At 55.1% G+C, this 18,277-nt stretch overlaps 2 protein-coding genes and 1 pseudogene across 7 annotated transcripts in view; 2 read left to right on the top strand and 1 right to left on the bottom strand.

The window, feature by feature from the left end:
* HDAC7 (histone deacetylase 7) overlaps positions 1-3,764 on the top strand; it is a 35,672-nt gene extending 31,908 nt beyond the window's left edge. For all 5 annotated transcript variants that reach the window (XM_082634723.1, XM_082634726.1, XM_082634725.1 and 2 more), the window contains 4 exons: positions 461-594; positions 913-997; positions 2,225-2,363; positions 2,536-3,764. In XM_082634723.1, the coding sequence (XP_082490849.1) occupies positions 461-594; positions 913-997; positions 2,225-2,363; positions 2,536-2,581 (404 nt within the window). In that variant the 3' untranslated portion in view covers positions 2,582-3,764. The remainder of the gene's footprint in view (positions 1-460; positions 595-912; positions 998-2,224; positions 2,364-2,535) is intronic.
* Positions 3,765-4,672: 908 nt separating this feature from the next.
* SLC48A1 (solute carrier family 48 member 1) lies at positions 4,673-12,518 on the bottom strand. The gene is made up of 3 exons (XM_082634728.1): positions 12,254-12,518; positions 6,553-6,720; positions 4,673-5,921 (listed from the first exon to the last, which is right to left on the bottom strand). The coding sequence occupies exons 1-3, from the start codon at positions 12,387-12,389 to the stop codon at positions 5,785-5,787; spliced, it is 441 nt and encodes a 146-aa protein (XP_082490854.1). The 5' UTR covers positions 12,390-12,518; the 3' UTR covers positions 4,673-5,784.
* Positions 12,519-13,900: 1,382 nt separating this feature from the next.
* LOC309812289 (RNA guanine-N7 methyltransferase-activating subunit-like protein) lies at positions 13,901-14,380 on the top strand (annotated as a pseudogene). The gene has a single exon. The product of its transcript is annotated as an RNA guanine-N7 methyltransferase-activating subunit-like protein (transcript).
* The last annotated feature ends 3,897 nt before the right edge of the window (positions 14,381-18,277 follow it).

Here is an 18,277-nt window from a genome sequence, read left to right as displayed (position 1 = left end):
AGTCACACCCAGGGGGCTTAAGTCCCATAGGCTGGAAGCTCAGTCACAGGACTCCTCCCACCCCAACTGTGTCCTTCCCAGGCTGGGCTGGCAGCTTCTCCTGGGGGGTGGAGCGGGAAGGAGCAGTGTTCTCAGAACACAGGGAGCCCACTCAGCCCACTGGGCCATGGGGCCTGGAGGACAGAGAGGAATATGGTGTGTCTTAGTGAAAAAGACATGGGCTGGAGTCCAGGCCCTGGGTTCCGGTCCTAGCCCTGCCCTTCACCTCTCTGAGCCTTCAGTGAGGCACACTAATAGGATTTACAGGGGATTGCATGTGAAAGCACTTGGGAAAGTAGAGATCTATGCATCTGAGTCACTCTTTCTAAGGGAGGAATCAAGCAGGGAAATACCAGAGGTAGAGAGGGCCCACCTCTCCTCCACCGCTGCCCCTCCTAACCCTCCTCACGCAACCATCTAGGTTTTGGGTACATGACGCAGCAGTTGATGAGCTTGGCGGGAGGTGCAGTGGTGCTGGCCTTGGAGGGTGGCCATGATCTCACAGCCATCTGTGACGCCTCTGAGGCCTGTGTGGCTGCTCTTCTAGGCAACAAGGTGAGGTGCCTGCCCCTGATCCGTCCATCGGTGGGGCAGGGCATCCAGCTCTCCCAGGAGTGCCCCAGGGAGCAGGTAGACAGGGTGCCTCCCTGAGGGCATGCAGATGGGCGGGGTGGGGGTGGCCCGGCCTGGAATGAGGGGAGCGGCATGGATGCCTCTTCCCCAGGTCAGGCATAGGGCCAGCGTCCCCTGCCCTAGGTAGAGCTGGGAGCACATGCCTATTTGCGCTTGGAAAGCGGGGGCCCAGGGGTGGGAGAGAGTTGGGCCTGGGGGTCCCTGAGAGATGGGTGACTGATGTACTCTTTTCTTCTGTAGGTGGATCCCCTCTCAGAAGAAGGCTGGAAACAGAAACCCAACCTCAATGCCATCCGCTCTCTGGAAGCTGTGATCCGGGTGCATAGTGAGTGTGGAGAGAGGACACCACTGACCCCAGACTTGGGAGAAACTTGGGGCTCTGCTGTCCCCAGTGACCAGGGCCCCAGGTCTTCCAACACCAGCCAGGCCAGGGGTGCTGCTGCTCTGGAGTAGGCTTCCTATAAAGTACCCCACGATAATGGGAGGCAGACCCCCCCACCATGAGTGGATACGCTCGGAGCCCTCCAGATGGACCCAGGGGGGACCAGCAGACAGTGGGGACCAGGCAGGACTGGCCTCCCATCCCCAGCTGCTGCCCTAGGCCAGGGCCCTGCCCACAGCAACACTCAGGCCTTGTTTGTGGAAGTGCTGGTTCCCACCCTGACCCTCAAACCTGGCCGCAGGGTCTTAGGAGCTCTGCCTGCTTTGGGGGCTGAGTCTTAGATTAACTCCACATTTGGAAAGCACTTCAAATTTTCAGCTTCAGCTCAGCATCTGTGGAGCTCTTTATGTAAAGACCCATGATCTATGCCAGGGATACAAAAATGAACAAAATAGATTTCCCACGTCCGGGCTCAGTAGGAGTGTTGTACATGACAGTGAAGCTGCTGCTGGTACTCGGTATGGAGCCCTCCTACTGGGCCAGGCTCTGGGCCGGGCGTGTTCCATGGACATTATTTCTTGCCACAGCAGGCAGGACAGTCGTGTCCATGGTCTAGATGGGGCGGTGGGAGCCCAGGGCAGTAAGTGGCTTGCCAACAGCCAGACAGAGTGGCCGCGGTGTTGGTCACCTCTCCCGGCACTGTGTCCTTCTGGCCTCCCATGCCTGTGCTGGGCTGAGTGTTGCCAGGGGGCTACGTGTGAGGGGGACCAGCAGGCCGGGGCTCAGGGCTCCGTGAAGTCACCATGACACAGACCCCATCTAGGGGAAGGGAGGCCCTAATGGGGCACTTAGGAACCCCACACCCATGGGAATGGGTTAGCGGTGGCCTTTCAGCCAAAGGGGTGTGGGACTGGCTTGGACCTCTGCGAGGGCCCCTCACTGCCACGCTGAATCCGCACTGCTCACCCTGTCAGGGCTTCGGGGGCCGAGTCAGGGAGGGTGTTGCATTGAGGGTGGAGGCAGGTGAGAGCTGACCCTACACCGAGGACGCATCCGCTACTCCTGGGCCCTGGGCCTGAGACATGCAGCTTCAGGATCAGTCTAGGATGCGTGGTGGGCAGGTGGAAGGCCTTGTGCCCCCAGCCCTTTCTGACTCGGCTTCTTACCCAGGTGAATACTGGGGCTGCATGCAGCGCCTGGCCTCCTGTCCAGACTCCTGGGTGCCCAGGGTGCCAGGGGCCGATGCAGAAGAAGTGGAGGCAGTAACTGCACTGGCATCCCTCTCCGTGGGCATCCTTACTGAAGAGCGGTAATGCCAGACCCCTGGCTCACAGCCCCTCCACCCCCTCGGACCCTCCCAACCTGCGGAGCCCAGGCCCCAGCCCAGCCACCGCGGCCTTCTCGGGCTTCCTGGGAAGCTGGGCTCAGGCCTTTCCTGCAGCCCCTGGCTCTTCAGCAGCACCCCCCTTTCCCTCCCCCAGGACCTCAGAGCAGCTGGTGGAGGAGGAAGAACCCATGAATCTTTAGGCTACAGGACGGATCTGCCCCCCCGCCGCGCCCCACCCCGCCCTGCCCTTCGGACCTGGTTCTCTTCCAACCTCTGGCAACAGTACCCGTTCCCGGGGTCTTCAGAGATCCTTCGGGCAGGTAGTCGGGGCCAGAGAACAGCCTCTTGACAGTCACCCCAAGGAGCCTGGGAAGGCCCCTGGGTCTAGCATAGGGACCAAAGAAGACCCTGACTGACAGGAGGCCGGCTGCGTAGCCAGCCGGGCCCCAGCAGGGCTCTCCCCGAAGCACAGTCTACCCCTCTGGGGTCTGGGCCCCTAGCTGGGCCCCCGATCCTCAGGCCTGCACAGAGGAGGACTGGCACAGCCGGGCCCGCTCACAACCACTATTCCCGGTTCTGTAGACCCCCGACTTTGCACACAGCCCCAGGCTCCACACAGAAATGTGAACTTGGCCTCCGCCAGGGTGGCCCTTCCTAGGCTCTGGGTGGGGGAGGGTGGGTAGCAGGAGCAAAGGGGTCCCATGTCCCTGCGTGCAGGGGGAGTCCCTCCTCTCCTGCTTCCTCAGATGACTCTGGAAGCTTCCTCCCCACCACTGGGCAGTGAGACACAGCTCCCTCTGAGAGCAGTCATCGGCAGGCCTCCCATCTGGTCCCCGCCCCTGCCAGAGGCCACCTGCGTCAACCATCTCAGGGCTCTGGTGGGGCAGACAGGTGCTCCTGGAGTTCTTTGCTTCCTGATCCAATGGTGCCAAGCCCTTCATCTCCCCTCGGAAGCACAGCATGACCCCCAGGGACCCCTCAGTAGTCACCACCCCCCTCCGTGAGCCTTCTCTTTCTGGGGTCTCCCCCACCCCAGCTGACTCCCGCCCTACATAGGACTAGCTTGGCTGAGGGGAAAGGGGGTGGGAGAGTGAATGGAAGACATGGGGGAGGGGAGGCTGCCCTGGCAAAGACTTCGAGGCTTCTGGGGTCCAGGCCTGGGGCCAAGAAGGAAAGTATTTGTGTGTGTGTGTGTATGTGTGTGTGTGTGTGTGTGTGAGAGAGAGAGACAGAGACAGTAAGAGGAGGGTTTGTATGTGTGTGCACATGAGTGTGTCTTCCTGAGTACCACCATACCCTGTGTATGTATGCATGTTTTTGTAAAAAAGAAAAAAAAATGGAAAAAAATCTGAACAATAAATGTTTTATTTGCTTTAAATAAAAGGGCCTCTGGGGTTTGAGGGGTGGGCAGCGGGCCTACAGCTACACAGCACAGCCTGTGCCTGATTCATTGTGGAAGAGAAGGGACAGGCTGGGCCGTGGGGCAGCCGCCCTCCAGCTCCTTGGCCTTCTGTGGCCGCTGCCTTGCAGGAAGAATCCATTCTGAACACACCCTGGCTGCCCCCGCCTGCCCCACCTCTGGGTAGTGAAGAGGCGGCAACTCTGGGCTGAGTCCAGACAGAGGGCCCGTTAGGGCGTGGGGGACATGGATGCCTGCAGACCCGGCTCGCTAAGGCTCCCCTAAAGAGTCCTGAATCAGACCTACCTGGGTTCAAGTCCCAGCTGGGAGCTCAGGTAAGTCCCGTCACCTCCTGGGGCCTCTGTTTATCAGTTAAAGGCTCCCGAAATAGACACTGTTTGGTTCCTTCCTGCTCTAATGTACCATGACTTCTTAAGCATCTACTGAGCCTAGAAGAGAGACCGGGTGAGACGACAGGCCTGGGCGAGCTCATCCAGTGGCGCCTGTCTTTATGGTTCCGAGGCAGCCAGGCTTCTTCAGCCAGCAGAAGGAGCGGCCTCATCACCTCCGACCTGGCCCCAAGCCCTCACAGCCTGGAGAATACCAAGGGAAGCACGTCCATCCCCTTCCCATCTGTCCTGGCCTCTTGGGGCAATAGACCCTCAACCCACAGATGTTGCTGAGACTGTGCCCGGGGGCATCCTCGCCCTGGCTGGGGTGTTTGCTGAGGGGGCTGGAGAAAGAGAGCTGAACTGTGGGTTCCCCCATGCCAAGTGGGACCAGAGGGAGAGGGTCCCCTCTGAGCTAAGGAAATGGCTTAATGAGATGACTGGAGACCCCCATTCCCACCCACTCCCATAGTCCACCCCATAAGAAAGCACCAGAGGCTAGCTGATACAAACGGCCGCTGTATTTCTGCTAAAGTGACAGTGACACAGATAAGGCAAAGAGCTGAGGGGCAGGACACATCAGGTGGGAAAGGGGTAGACCGTGCAAAATGACAACCTAAGAGAAAAAGATGGATGGAGCCCCTTCCCTTCCGAGTTGGGTGAGCCCTTGGGCCAGTGTATAGGCAGTAAAGCAGACTTTGTCCTTGAGAAGGGAGATTTTAAAAGAGAAAAGCTCTAGGTGAAGGGCAGGGGCAGGAGCGGGGGAGGCATCTCGGGGCCAGGGGCAGTCTGGGTGCCATGAGGGGCGGGCATGAGACGGCCGAGTGGAAATGTTGGGCTGGAGGTGCCTGGCACAGGTTTGAGGGTTCCTTCTAGCCCACCCCGTGCTGCCCCCTTCCCCAAAGCCCTTCGGGGGGCAGGAGCACCTTCCCCAAGACCCTTAGTCTGGCCTTACTTGGGGCGTCCTGCTCTGGGGTGTGTGGTGAGGGGGAGGATGGCTCCAGCATACTCATGGGAGCCACCTCTCCGGGGAACAGGGTGGGTGGGAAGAGGGACACTGAACTCCCCTCAGGTCCCCAGGCCTTGGGAAAAGAGAAGCAAATGTCACCATCCCTGGGACCAATGAGTTCAGCTACCTGACTCTTGGGGGACAACAAGATGGGGGTGCCTGGGTGAGGGGTTGAGAAGTCTCTACTAGAGATCCCTCACCTGACCTGACCTGCCCAGGGTCTCACCCTGCCTGAGGGAGCGTGTCTAGGGCTGCGGGACCCCTGCCCCCAGGCACAGGTCAAGGCCCCACTGCCCTACCCCTTGCCTGTTGCCCTGGCCCTACTTAGAAAGATTGCCCACTGAGTGCTAAGAAAACAGATCCACTTGAAAAGGTCTAAAGCTGCCCCCCAGTCAGGCTGATGAGCAAGATGGCAGGACCGCTTTCCACGGCACCCAGGGTTCCCCCAAAGGGGACAGGACAGCTCCGGGGAGACCACCGTCCTCCTGCTGTATATTTTCTGCCTCGGTTCTGGGGTTCCCAGGGGGTGTACAGGCCCGCCCGATGTCTCAGAGGCTGAGTCCAGGTCCTGAGGACCACCAGGGTGCGGAGACCTCATCGCTCAGCTCAGAAATCGCTGAGGATGCTGATGTCGGCAAAGTCAGCCCGGTAGCGGTGGGCATAGAGGCTGAGCAGGAAGGCCCACTTGAAGGAAATGAAGCTCCACACACAGGAGAGGTAGTAGCTGTTGGGGTCTGTGAGGCCTGCAGGGAAGAGGAACCCAACCGTGACTTGAGAGGACCTTGCCCTTGACCCTAGCCACCATGCCACAAGCCCCGGGCCATCCTTCCCCACAACCTCCAACAGAGGCTGAACTGAGCCAATGGAGAGATCAGGTGTGATAGAGGTTTTAGAGCATTCAGAGTTTGCAGGCAGGAAGCAGTGGGGATGAGAGAAGGTCAGGGTTGGCTAATCACAGGGCTGTATCATCCGCTCTGCTGCTGTGACACTGACCCTAGGCCACTGCCTTCCAATCTGCTTCAGCATCAGAGGGGGCAGGAAGAGCCTTTGGCTTCTTGCAGACTGCAGCCACCAGGCGGCGCTCCCATCCCAGAGCTCCGCTGGAGGCTAAAAAGGGCGGCTAACCACACACTCCTGGGTGCTGAATGCAGCACACACTTCCCACGCGTTTCATTGATCCCTTCCAACCCAGGGGCGGGGGTGGGGGCCGTCCATTCTCCCCACTTTTACAACGAGGAAACTCGCGCACAGGGAGGTTAAGTGGTCTGTGCAGTCCCATGGACGTAAGTGTTGAACCCAGGACAGGAATCCCGGGCCTCCTGAGTGCTCCACCCACCCGGCCCTCCCACGCCCTCCCTTTGCGGAGGCCCTTACTCTGGTGTCCAGTGACGGCCAGCACAAGGAAGGTGCAGAAAGTGGCGACGGAGACGGCCGAGAAGAGGACGCCCACGAAGAAGAAGCCGCGCAGCCCCTTGAGCCACGTCCTCCAGTAATCCTGCATGTACATCACGTGCGTCACCAGGACCCACAGCGCTAGCACACCTGCCGGGAGAGACGGCTCAGGCAGCGCCCCTCTCCTCACCTGCCGACCCCCCAGAGCCCTGCAGGTCCCCCAGGCCAGGCTCTTCGCATAATAACAGTACTGTTGGCCTTTTCACTCTCCCAGTAAAGTGGAGTTTGCTGGAGGCCACCCGGCCTGTGATATGAAGAGGACATGAATGCAAAAGCAGCTAGGAGAATCTGGCTGCCTTTTACTAAGCCACACATTAAAGAGATCTGCAAAAAATATAAAACTATGTCATTCTTCTCCCTAATTTTTTTGTTTTGGAAAACCCGAATATTTCTTACAAAAAAATGTTACTTATGTTAACACAGTGTTATTTTTAATATTACTTTAAAATGCTTAGAACTGTTCTCAGTTTTAATTTCTAATACAGTACACATCGATAGATATAACCCACATAATCAAAATTTCCTTGGGGTCTCACCACTTTTTAAAGAGTGTAAAGGGGTCCTAAGGTCAGAAAGTTTGAGGACTGCTGCAGCCCAGCCTGCTTTCTGGGGACTCCCCACTACCCACCCTGCGGGCCACAGATGTGGGAAGCATTCCTCCCACCCTGATGCTCTTGCTCCCCCAGCCTTCAGAGGCCACCACCGTAACGCTGCAAGGCCTGTGGCTGAGCTCTTGGCAGTGGGGCTCTTCCCAAATTCCATGTATTGGTTTTATGGGATGGGGAGGCCCAGTGGTTAAAACCCCCAGGGCCACCCAGTGCCCAAGTGGCCTTCTTCTTGCTCTTGGCCAGACTCCATTTTATTAATTTCCTTTTTAGGCTGCACCGCGTGGCATGCTGAGTCTAAGTTCCCTGACCAGGGATCAACCCGTGCTCCCTGAAGTGGAAGCACAGAGTCTTAACCACTGGACCGCCAGGGAAGTCCCCTCCCTGCCAGACTCCAATTTTACTAACTCGTTTGCTGAAAGGGCAGGCCAGATGCCCCCAGCCGGTCCTGGGCCTGCCCTCTGGGCCTGGCCGGGCAGTTCCCCTATGATGCCAGCTGCCGCTCAGCCAATACAATGAATGCCCTCTGTGCCGGGCCGTGCCTGCCGCCGCAGCCCAGAGAGTGGAGCAAATATCAGTTCCATTGGCAAGGGTCCAGGGCAGGGCCGCAGGGTCCCAACAAGGGAGGCATAAGGGACGAGGCAGAGCCAGCTGCAAGCTGTCCACCTGTGTGCAGACCGCTGGATCCTAGGGGTCGGGAGGCCCTTCAAAAAGTGAGCCGCACACGCTGCACGCAGAGGAGCACGGGAAGGCTGGGGAGAGTGGTCAGCTCTGGCAAGGGAGAGAAGGAAGAGAAGGTGACAGGGAGATCGGGGTGGGAGAGCGCTCTGACTGAATCTGTGATATTTTATTGTTTAGGCTGAATGGTAAGAATGAGGGAGTTCACTAAGTTGCCTATCCTCTTTTACTTGCCTGAAATATTTCATAATGTTTTTTTAAGTTGAGGGAAAATAAAAAGGCAGGGGGGAATGTCATCACAGATCTCTGCTCTGAATACCAGCTCAGAAGCTGTCACAATTCAGGCAGCCTGGCAAGGGCCAGAAAACCACGAGACTGCCAGCCAGGAAACCTGGGCCTGGCACTGCTGTGGGGCTCGTGACTCTCAGGGCCTCGGTGCTTCCACATCTGAAAGTGGGGGAGCCCAAAGGTCCCGCCAGCCTGGAAACGGTGACCCAGGGTTCCCTGCTAGTGAGGACTCAGCTCTGCCAACACCTGCCGCTTCCCTTCCCACGCTGTTTGACCCACAGTCTCCCAGCTCTGCCCTATGCCCACCCTCAGCCTTCCTCAGGGGTTGGGGGCCTGGAACATGGGTCCCTCCAGCCCTGGGGTCAGGGTGAGGCAAGACAAGCTTGTCTCCATCCCTGCCTAGGCAGGAAGCGGGAGCAGGCCAGAGGTGGACAGAATCACAACCCCCCGGCTTCAGCTTAACGTCTTCCGTGATCTGGATGGATGGTATGCTAGCCACCTTTTCCAGAAGTCTTTCCCAATCCTCTCACGCGGGTCCTAAGTGTTCACCGGGGGAGCTGTTTGGTTTCTTAAAGGGCCCGTGGAAGGAAGCGTATTGTCACTGAGCACATCCAAGGAGCCGTCAGAGGGGTACCTTTGCGACCGCTCCACTTGCCCTCTATCTGCTCACTATGCCACGGAGGGGCTGAGGTAGATGGCTCTCAGATGCTTTACCACTCAAAGATTCTAGAAGCCAGCTTAAGGGAAAAATAAGGTCAGAGCAATTCCCCCGTGACTCAGCAATTTCTGGGTTAGGAAATGTTGAAACAGGGGCCTGTGTGATACCCTCTCTTAGTCCACTGGCCACGCTCCAGTGGTGCCCCCAGAACACCCCCCCACACACATACATCCACGTACCAAAAAGGGCTGAGCAGGAGGAAGAGGAAGATGACCATTTTGGGTGTGCCGGGCCCCAGCTCTCTGTTAATAAGCAGACGCATCCTGCCCCACCTCTCACTTGCCCTGCACACAGGCCTGGCCTCCAGATAAACACAAGCCACATCTGGAAGCAGGCCCGTCCCCACCGGCCCTGGCTCCGGCCTCTGTCCTTAGAAGAGGGATCTCCCCCAACTCCATCCAGGGTGTCAGTGAAGGAGCACAAGCCCCCCACCCCCCACCCCGGTCCCTCCCACACCTCAGCCCTGCTCACTTCCCTGGGACACTCTGGACTCCAGGAAGTCTGGTCTGCATAACTCAGGGAAGAATGGACAGTTTCCCAGGCCCACCCGGATGCATGTCCACACCAGACCTCACCCCTCGCTCCACCCCACCTGCTTCAAGGAGCAGGGCTCTGCTCGGTGGCTCGGGGCTCAGAGCTGACAGGCCCAGGACAAGGAAGGTACATAGATGGTCAGTGAAAGTACCCCCAGCAGCTGGGTTGGAGGTGAGGGGCCAGGAGCCCAGGGGAGCTCATAGGGAAACACAGACAAGTGAGCCACTGGACCCGGGCCCTACTCTCTTCCTACACCCCTGCCCTCCACCCCTGCTCCTCTCTCGCTCACAGCTCATGGGGAAGAACACAGAGCTGGTTAGACTCCTCGGCAACTTTTCTATTCTTATTCTTTCCTCGGTCTACTAGACCTAGAGCAAGTCTTTTTCCCAAGCGTTCCCATAGCAAAACTATTTCTTCCGCCTCTCCTCCAAGCCAGTTCTTCCCAGACGCACACCAGGATGGGAGAGACTGGGTCTCTACCCATGAACGTTTTTCCCAGGGCTCCAGGAAATCAACAGCCCCCAGCAGCCCTGCCTGGCACACAGGGGAAGGAGCATGCTGGGGCTGCCCTCTGGTGACTCAGCAGTTTCTGGAAAGTGCCAAGTCAGAAGCGAGGTACTCACAAATCTGCTGATGCTTCATCCCCAAAAGAGGAAGAGGCTGACTGGCTGCAGACCCTCTGAGCACCCATGCAGGGCGGAGAGGGTGTGTGGCCCTGGCAACCCTCCCCCACCTGCCACACTGCCACCACCACCGTCACCAGGCGGCTTTGGTTCTGCGATGGCTGTCAGGGAGGTGCCAGGGCCCTGCTGTAGCTGGTCGCTGCCCTATAGCACCTCTTGCTGTGGGAAGCTCCACAGCTGGCCTGCCTCAGAGGCCGAGGGAGATCTGCAGGGAGGGAGAGAGGGCAGGGCTCAGGTCAGAGGGAAACCCTGGGACTCCCTGGAGCTGCCCCACCCCGCGACAGGCAGCTGAAAGATGGATGATTCGGGGAGAGGACATACAGCTGTAGCATTCCAGACCTGAACGGGGTCTCACACAACACCCCTGTCAGCGGAATCTCCTTCCATTCCTTACAGATGAGGAAACTGAGGCCCAGGAGGCATCGATGTGCCCACGGTCACACAGCTCGGTGGGGCTCACTCCACCAGGCCAGACTCCAACACACCCAGCTCTGATCCCAGGGGCAGCCCTCCCTCCTCACCCCCAACCAGCCCCCTCATCTCAAGTCTCATCAGGGCAACCCCTGGGCCTCGCCTGAAGAGGCACACCGCCTTCCTGAGGGGAAAGCAGCAGGCCGACAGGAAATAGGAAAACACTGCAAGAACAAGAGAACCATGAGGAACATGGAGGGCGGTGGGGTGCAGCGGGGAAAGGAGCCAGGCGTCTGCAGATAACTGAGCAGAGGTGGGCAGGCTGGCCCGCCGGGTGGAACCACAGGTGGGGCATCTAGGCAGGCATGAGAGCAGCCCAGCCGGGCAACCACGTGCCCTTCCTCGGAGAACCAAAGTGCTCTGCTTGGCATTGCTTAGGCTGTGGTTATCCACACCCCTCTTATAGGGCAGAAGCCCCACCTCCCATCCCTTCTTGACCCAGGTGTGGCACTCAGTGAGCTTTGGGGCAATGAGCAAATCTAGTTATTTTTAGCTGGTCCATTTAGGGCTCTTTTGGCAGAGGAGTTTAATTATGGAGTAAGATCATCCTATGCAAAACTATGAACCTTACATGTATTTTTTTCCCAAAGTGCTTTCCCCACACATATAATTTCATGTAGCTGTGTAACCCTAGGTAAGCTATTTATTTACACGAAGCCTCAGTTTAAGCCTGACCTGTAAAATGGACCTAATAATAATGCCTACTTCCTAGGACTAATGTAAGGATTAAATGAGATGATGGAAACAGTTTGCTTAACACAGTGCCTGACACATAGAAGGCATTTAAAAAAAAAGTTAGCAAGTAGAAATAATATGCTTCGTCTTCACATCAATTCTACAACACAGAGAGGTTAACAACATGCCCAAAGGTGCACAGCGAGCACAGAGCACTGGTAAGCACCAGACCTCCACCAGCGCACTGACGTTCTCAACTCCGGCCTCCTCTGGCCTCCTTGAGGCACAGAAAGGGCGATCAGCGGGGCTTAGCCGACCTTGGCCCAGGAGCCACAGCAGAAGAATGGCAAAGAGACACCAACGTGGTGGGAAAAAAAGTCCAGTTTCCATCAGATCCCTAGCGCGGTCCTCCGGGGCTCCGCTGAGGACTCCGCTGGCGACTCCGTTGGCGGTGGACTCCACCCTGTTACGAGGCACATGGGCTTCCCCGGGAACCCCCAGCCCTCCTTTCCACTTACTTCTTCTCTGCCCTCACCCAGTCCCCAGGGAAGGGGCGCGGATCCCCCAGCACAAGTGTGTGTGTGTGAAGACCGCCGGGTCTTCACACCTGGCCCGCGAAGGAGGTGGCGAGAGCAGCGGGCGTGCAGGGAGGACGCTGTTACTGGGCCCAGGGTGGAGGGCGGACGGGCTAATCCGGGGGCGGCGGGGCTGGTGCAAATGGCACATGTGGGACGTCGGCGCCTCGGGCGAGCATTGAGTCCCCGAGGCCCCCCGAGGATGCCCAGGAGCCCGGGCCCGCGCGGGGCCTGCTCTGCCCACGGCCAGTTTTGGGTAAACACCCCACCCGCTCCCCCGGGAAGCGCCGCCCGCGAGGAGCCTGCGGAGCAGCCGCCAGCTCCTCCACGCAGCCGCGCGCCCGCGTCCGCGCGGCCGGAGCCGGGACCCAGCGACCCCCGCGCGCCCCGGGGTACCTGCGAGCCCCCCCATGGCCGCGGTCCCTGGCTGTCTGTAGACCACCGTCCAGACGAGGAAGATGGAGAAGCCGGCCACGGAGCTGAGGCCGGAATAGGCGGCGCGGAGGCCGAGCTGCAGGCGGGACGGGGCCATGGGGCTGCGGGCGCCGGGCGCGGAAGGCGAGCGTGGCCGACGGTCACAGGTGCAGGGCCCGGAGCAGAAGCCGGCAGCCGGGAGCCGGGAGCCGGGGGCCGAGCCGTAGCCGCCGGCCGCCCGCGCTCCGCCCCCGGCCCGCCCCCTGCGCAGCCGGCACAGCGCCCTCCCCGGCCGGAGGCCGCCCGCGCCCGGAACCACAGTGGAGGGCGAGTCCTGGGCTTGGCCTTGAGTCCTCGGGCCCCTGATCATTTGGGGATGCCGCCTAAAAAGGCAGGTTCCGGGGTTCGTCCTCTGAACTACAGGATATTTGGTCCCTAGCGGGGCCCGGAAATGTACGGGTGTACAAGCCAGCTGCCGTGATTACTTTTAAAATTTATCACGTTCTCCTTTAAAATTTAAGATGTAAATTTCTCGTTAAAAATCAAGATATAAAAATTAAGATATATGAAAGTATACAGTGAGTATGATTCCTTCCGCCCCTATCTATCCATCAGGTTCCCTCCTCAGGGATTAAGCGATTCTCAGAAGATTCTTCTCACGGAACCTCCGCCCCATCATCTTCTAACGTCAAACACCTCACCCTCAAGGACAGTTCCCTTCTCCTTTAATCTCCGCAAGCCTCATCCTCCCACCCCAAATCTACCAAACATCACTCCCATCAGAATCAGACAATTCTAGGGTAGAGACTGGAATCTATAGCAGGTGTACACTGAGCTCCCCCTGTGGGCCCAGTGCCACGCTGGGAGCCGGCAGGGAAAATCAAAAACACAACACACGGAGCCTTCAAACACTTATAATCTAGTTGGGGAGGCCCCTCACATACTGGCACAAAATAAGTAGCCAATATACCTTGTATTTATTTCTTTTCACTGCTGTAACAAAGTACCACAGATCTAGTGGCTTCAAACAACACACATTTATTATCCTACAGTTCTGTAGGTAGGTGTCCAGAAAAGGAACTCAGAGGGCTGAAATCTAGGGGATGGCAGGGCTGCCTTCTTTTTGGAGGCTCGAGGGGAAAATCTGTTTGCTTGCCTTTTCCAGCTTCTAGAGCTGCCCACATCCCCTGACTCCTGAATGTCTTCCTTCATCTTCAAAGCAAACGATCACACCCCTTGGACCTCTGCTTCTGTCATTACATCATCTCCTTTTCTCTTGCTAATTCTGCTGCCTCCTTCTTTTCCCTTATAAGGACCCTTATGATTAAGAACCTGGATAATCCAAAATAATTTCCCCATCTCAAGATGCTTAACTTAATCACATCAGCAAAATCCTTTTTGCCGTGTAAAGTGACGTATTCACAAATTCTGGGGATCAGGACATTGACATCTTGGGGGGCCGTTATTCTGCTATCACATCTCTCTGGAATGTAATCTCCATGAATAGCGACGGTGCCTCTTTCCTTCACACCAACACGTAGAACAGTTCACAGCACATAGTAGCCCTTTAGTAAACATTTGTCGAATAGATGAATGTGAGTGAATGAAGGTAAGAATTAAATAACAGTCTTCTGGGTCGGAGATCTAAACAATCTAAACATTAAACGGTACAGCTGCCCCCAATCCCTGGGAATTTCAGAATGACTGACACTTCTGAAGCTGTTCCAAATTTTGAAGAGATGTTTGCCAGTAGATTCACAGAAGATGACAAATAGTACCAGGAATACCTGAAATGCCCTCCTGAGTCCCCTCCAGTTGTTGAGGAATGGAATAGCAGAGCTGGTGGGAACCAAAGAAATAGAGGCAATCGGTTGCAAGATAACAGACAGTTTAGAAGTAGGGATAGCAGACGGGGGTGGCCAAGTGACAATCGATCCAATCAGTGGCATGGGCGATCCTGGGGTAACAATTACCCGCAGCACAGACAAGAACCTTACTACCCCCATCAATATGGACACTATGGTTACAACCAACGGCCTCCCTATGGCTACTACTGATAGAAATGTCAGCAGCTTTTAATAAAACCATTTACTCTGTTAACATGAAAAAAAAAAGAATTAAATAACAGTAAAGGGGATCATACACAAGAAATCTAGGCAGGACATGATTAATTGCCAAGCGAGCAATGTAAACCACATTTGCCTCACTTCAGAATAGTCTGGGGGGCTTCTTTTTTTTAAAAAAAAAAAGACCCCCAGACTCCATCCCTGACTTATTAAATTTGAATCTTGGGAGTACATATATTTTTTTAATGAGAAGTGATTTTAATGAGGTGAGCTCGGCATCCAGCCCTCCTTTGGGAGCCACTGATGGAGAGAGTTAGTGCTGGCTGTTCAGAGGAGGGGGTGAGCCCTGTGGTCCAGAGTGCACCGCCACGGATGGTTCCAGAGCTGGCTGGCAGGGATAACAGTCCTCCACGCAGTGGGAGCAGCCTGTGTGACAGCCCAGAAGAAAGAAATAACATGGCAGGTTCGGGAAACTGTAAGTAGTTTGTGGTCTGTGGGTGGAGTGATGGATTTTGAGGTTGGAAATGTTCTGAACATAAAGGGCCTTGCTTGCTCTGCTGAGAAGGCTTTCCCCTGTCTCTGTGCAGCCAGGGGAGGGAAGTAACAGTTTTGTGTTTTAGAAATGTGGCCAGGGTAATAGTGTGAGGGTGAACTTCCTTGGAAAGGACTAGAAAGCAGAGAGGTCATTCGGACAAATTCTTCACCTCCCTGTGCTTTGGGTACTCCGTCTGTAAAATGGGGACAGGGGACAGCTGTGATGTCTACTTCAACGTGTTAGGATGAAGAGGCAGTGCTTAGAAGAGTGGCAAGGATGTAGCAGATGCTTAATAAATGTCGGCAAGTATGGTTAGTAGCAGCAGAAAGGTTGCCACATGAGGAGAGCCTGAAAGGTGGTTCAGGCTGAGGCAGTGAGCATGGGGAAGAGGGGACTGATTCAAGAAATATTTAAGCTATTTGAACCTTAAGGTCAGGTAGCAATTAACTAGCTGGGCAGACAGAAAGGAGGAGAGCAAAAATATTTATTATGAGTGCACATGTCGGGAGTACTGGAGAGGAATTAACAAACTCGTTACACTGGAGAGTGAGGCTGTGCAAGAAAATAACGAGAGAGAATTATGTAACAGTAGCTTGGGCCCAGGATGTAGGTTAAGAGCAGGCTGACACTTTTTCTTAAATGTGGAAGCAGTATGGAGCTGTTGAAGGATTTCATTTCATCTCAGATGGGATCACCACTTACTGTGTGACCTGGGCAGGTTTCCCCAAACTCAGGAGAGCTTTCTGCCAAGAAGAAAATATTCTATACCTGCCCTCTCCAGAATGGCAGCTACTAGTCCCATGTGGCTGTTGAGTATTTGATATGTGCCTAGTATGACTGAAGAACTGAATTTTTAATTGATTTTAATTTAAATAGCCACACGTGGCTAGTGGCTACCATATTTGACAGCACAGGAACTTCTCGGAACCCCCGCCACTCCATCTGTGTAGTGGGAATGATGATACATCATTGGCTTGTTAGAGCAATCGAGAGATATTGAGATACTGCAGTTAAAGCACTCAACACAGTAATTTGACAAATTATTATCACTGTTGTTGAAATTGTTGTTATTATTGAACAGGGCTAGCCTGACATAAGCCATGCCTTAAGAAGATTATTTGGTATCCAAGTTGGATTTGATGGGAAAAGAAAATTGTAGAAGAGGAAGCGTCCACAAGGCTATTTCTGTGGTGAGATGTGGGATAATTAAGATCTTATCTGGAGAAAGGCCATGAGAAGGGAAAGCATGGGAGGGTTATGAAGCTGCAAAGCACACTGGTGTGCACCACGCATGCTCTTCTCCCCACAGCAGCTTCCTTTCCAAGGTGCGTTCAAAGAGTGCACTCCCATCCCAACCCAAGACAGACACCACTGCCCAGCACCCCCATCCCCAAGAGAGATAGCCATTCTCCCTGACTGTGACAGAGACCACCAGTGTTCACCATTAGCATCCTTCTTCTGGCACATGACCTACTAAATAGGAACTTTGAACACTTCCCAGCTTCCTTGCAGTTAAACTGATGCCATGAGAGCGAGTTCTGAGCAATGGAATCAAAGCAGAAACAATGTGTGCCATTTCCAGGCTGGACCCATACAATCTCCCATGCAGCCCTCATTCCTTCTTCCCATTCTGTGATGATTTTAGAGGCCACATGTTGAAGACAGCTGCGCCACATGATGGAAAGAACCTGGGACCCTTGAATGAATGAATGAACAGAACTACCCACTCCATTCCCCAAACCTGCATCGGACTGTAATATGAATGAAAAATACACCCTTTTCTTCGTGCTAAGCCACTGAGATTTCGGGGTCATTACAGCTAACCTCATTACCCTAATACACCATCCCTCATTCCATTTCAGGTCATGTAAACGTCTCTTATATGGATAACCTGTCTGAACTACCAATCCCTCCGAAGTCACTTTTAAATTGGGCCCCACCAGTATTAAGACAGACTCCTAACTCCCACCCACAGACATCTTGTCTCCTAAGACATTTCTATCTCATTCCCCCAAAGCAGGCACATTCCAGACATAGATCTCCTCCCACAATACTACATCAAGGATACCCCTACCGAGCTATATGGAAGTTCATTGAGTTTCTTGCATGTGTGAGGGCTTCCTCCTCTCTGCTTCTTAATCCCCACACAGAGGGACCTCTGATATCCTTTGGGGTATATCCTTGTTTACTGTAGCTCCAGCCCCAAACCTAGGCACCACTTGGTCCTCTCCTTCTTTTACCCCCATGTGCAATTCATTAGCAGGTACGGTTGGGTCTGCCCTGTCCTTTCTCCCCAAGACACTGCTTAGTCCAGGCACCATCATCACCACCTCCCCACTTGCAGCAGCTCCCTACGTGGTCATCCTCTGCTCGTTCTTTCCCCTCCAACCCACTCTCCAGCCAGCAGCTGGAATAGTCTTTTAAAAATAACAACCAGGGCTCCCCTGGTGGCGCAGTGGTTGAGAGTCCGCCTGCCGATGCAGGGGACACAGGTTCGTGCCCCGGTCCGGGAAGATCCCACATGCCGCGGAGCGGCTGGGCCCGTGAGCCGTGGCCGCTGAGCCTGCGCGTCCGGAGCCTGTGCTCCGCAGCGGGAGAGGCCACAACAGTGAGAGGCCTGCGTACCGCAAAAACAAAAACAAAAACAAAAACAAAAAACCAACCAGAACATGGCACTCCCCTGCTTAAATCCCTCTAATAGCTTCCATAGCAATTGGGGTAAATAAATCAGTTGCCAACTCCAACTAGTCTCACCTCTGCCCATTTCACTTCAGGCACACTGGCTTTCTTTCTGTTTCTTGAATGTGCCAAGCTTGTTCCTGCCACGGGGTCTTGGTAACTTTGTGCCTGGAAAGTTCTCCTCTGAGTGCTCATAAGATTCATAAGGCTTGCTCATCATTCAAGCCTCAGGTCACATGTTACTTCCTCAGAAAGGCAATCCTGTCCTTCCTCTCTAAAGTACAGTCCCCTACTCTGTCTTACATCTTGTGATAAGTGATATCACTATGTGAAATTGTCTTGTGTATTTGTTTATCCTTTCCAGCTCCACCCTTGCCATCCCATTGGAATATAACCTCCATGAGGGCAGGGGGGCTTTACCTGTTAGGGACCAACTCCTCTCAGTTTGCCTAGGACTGTCCTGGTTTTACCAACACACGTCCAACATTCCAGGAAACCCCTGAGTCTAGGGAAAACTCTGATGGCTAGTCACCCTATTGCCTGCCTTGATCACTTCTGTATCCCCAGTACCTAGTCTAATGCCAGGGGCTTAGGTAGGAACTCAATAAATATCTGTGCAATAAATAAAGGCAAGAATGGCTGGCTGTCCATAAAGAATTCTTTGATCCTGGCTCTAGGGGGCAGCCTTCTCCAACCTTGTGTCTTGAGACCGAGCTCTGCAAGGTT

The sequence above is a fragment of the Mesoplodon mirus genome (assembly GCF_964341445.2).
Source record: "Mesoplodon mirus genome assembly, chromosome: 11".
NCBI lineage: Eukaryota > Metazoa > Chordata > Mammalia > Artiodactyla > Ziphiidae > Mesoplodon > Mesoplodon mirus.
The sequence above is the reverse complement of the archived record's forward strand: the minus strand, read 5'-3'. Positions and strand labels throughout refer to the sequence as shown.

Excerpts from the sequence above, each read along its gene's own strand:
- SLC48A1 (XM_082634728.1), bottom strand. The coding sequence starts at position 12,389 with ATGGCCCCGTCCCGCCTGCAGCTCGGCCTCCGCGCCGCCTATTCCGGC. Across the intron at positions 6,721-12,253 it reads GGCCATGGGGGGGCTCGCAG|GTGTGCTAGCGCTGTGGGTC; the intron begins GTACCCCGGGGC and ends CTCTCCCGGCAG. Across the intron at positions 5,922-6,552 it reads GGCCGTCACTGGACACCAGA|GCCTCACAGACCCCAACAGC; the intron begins GTAAGGGCCTCC and ends TCTTCCCTGCAG.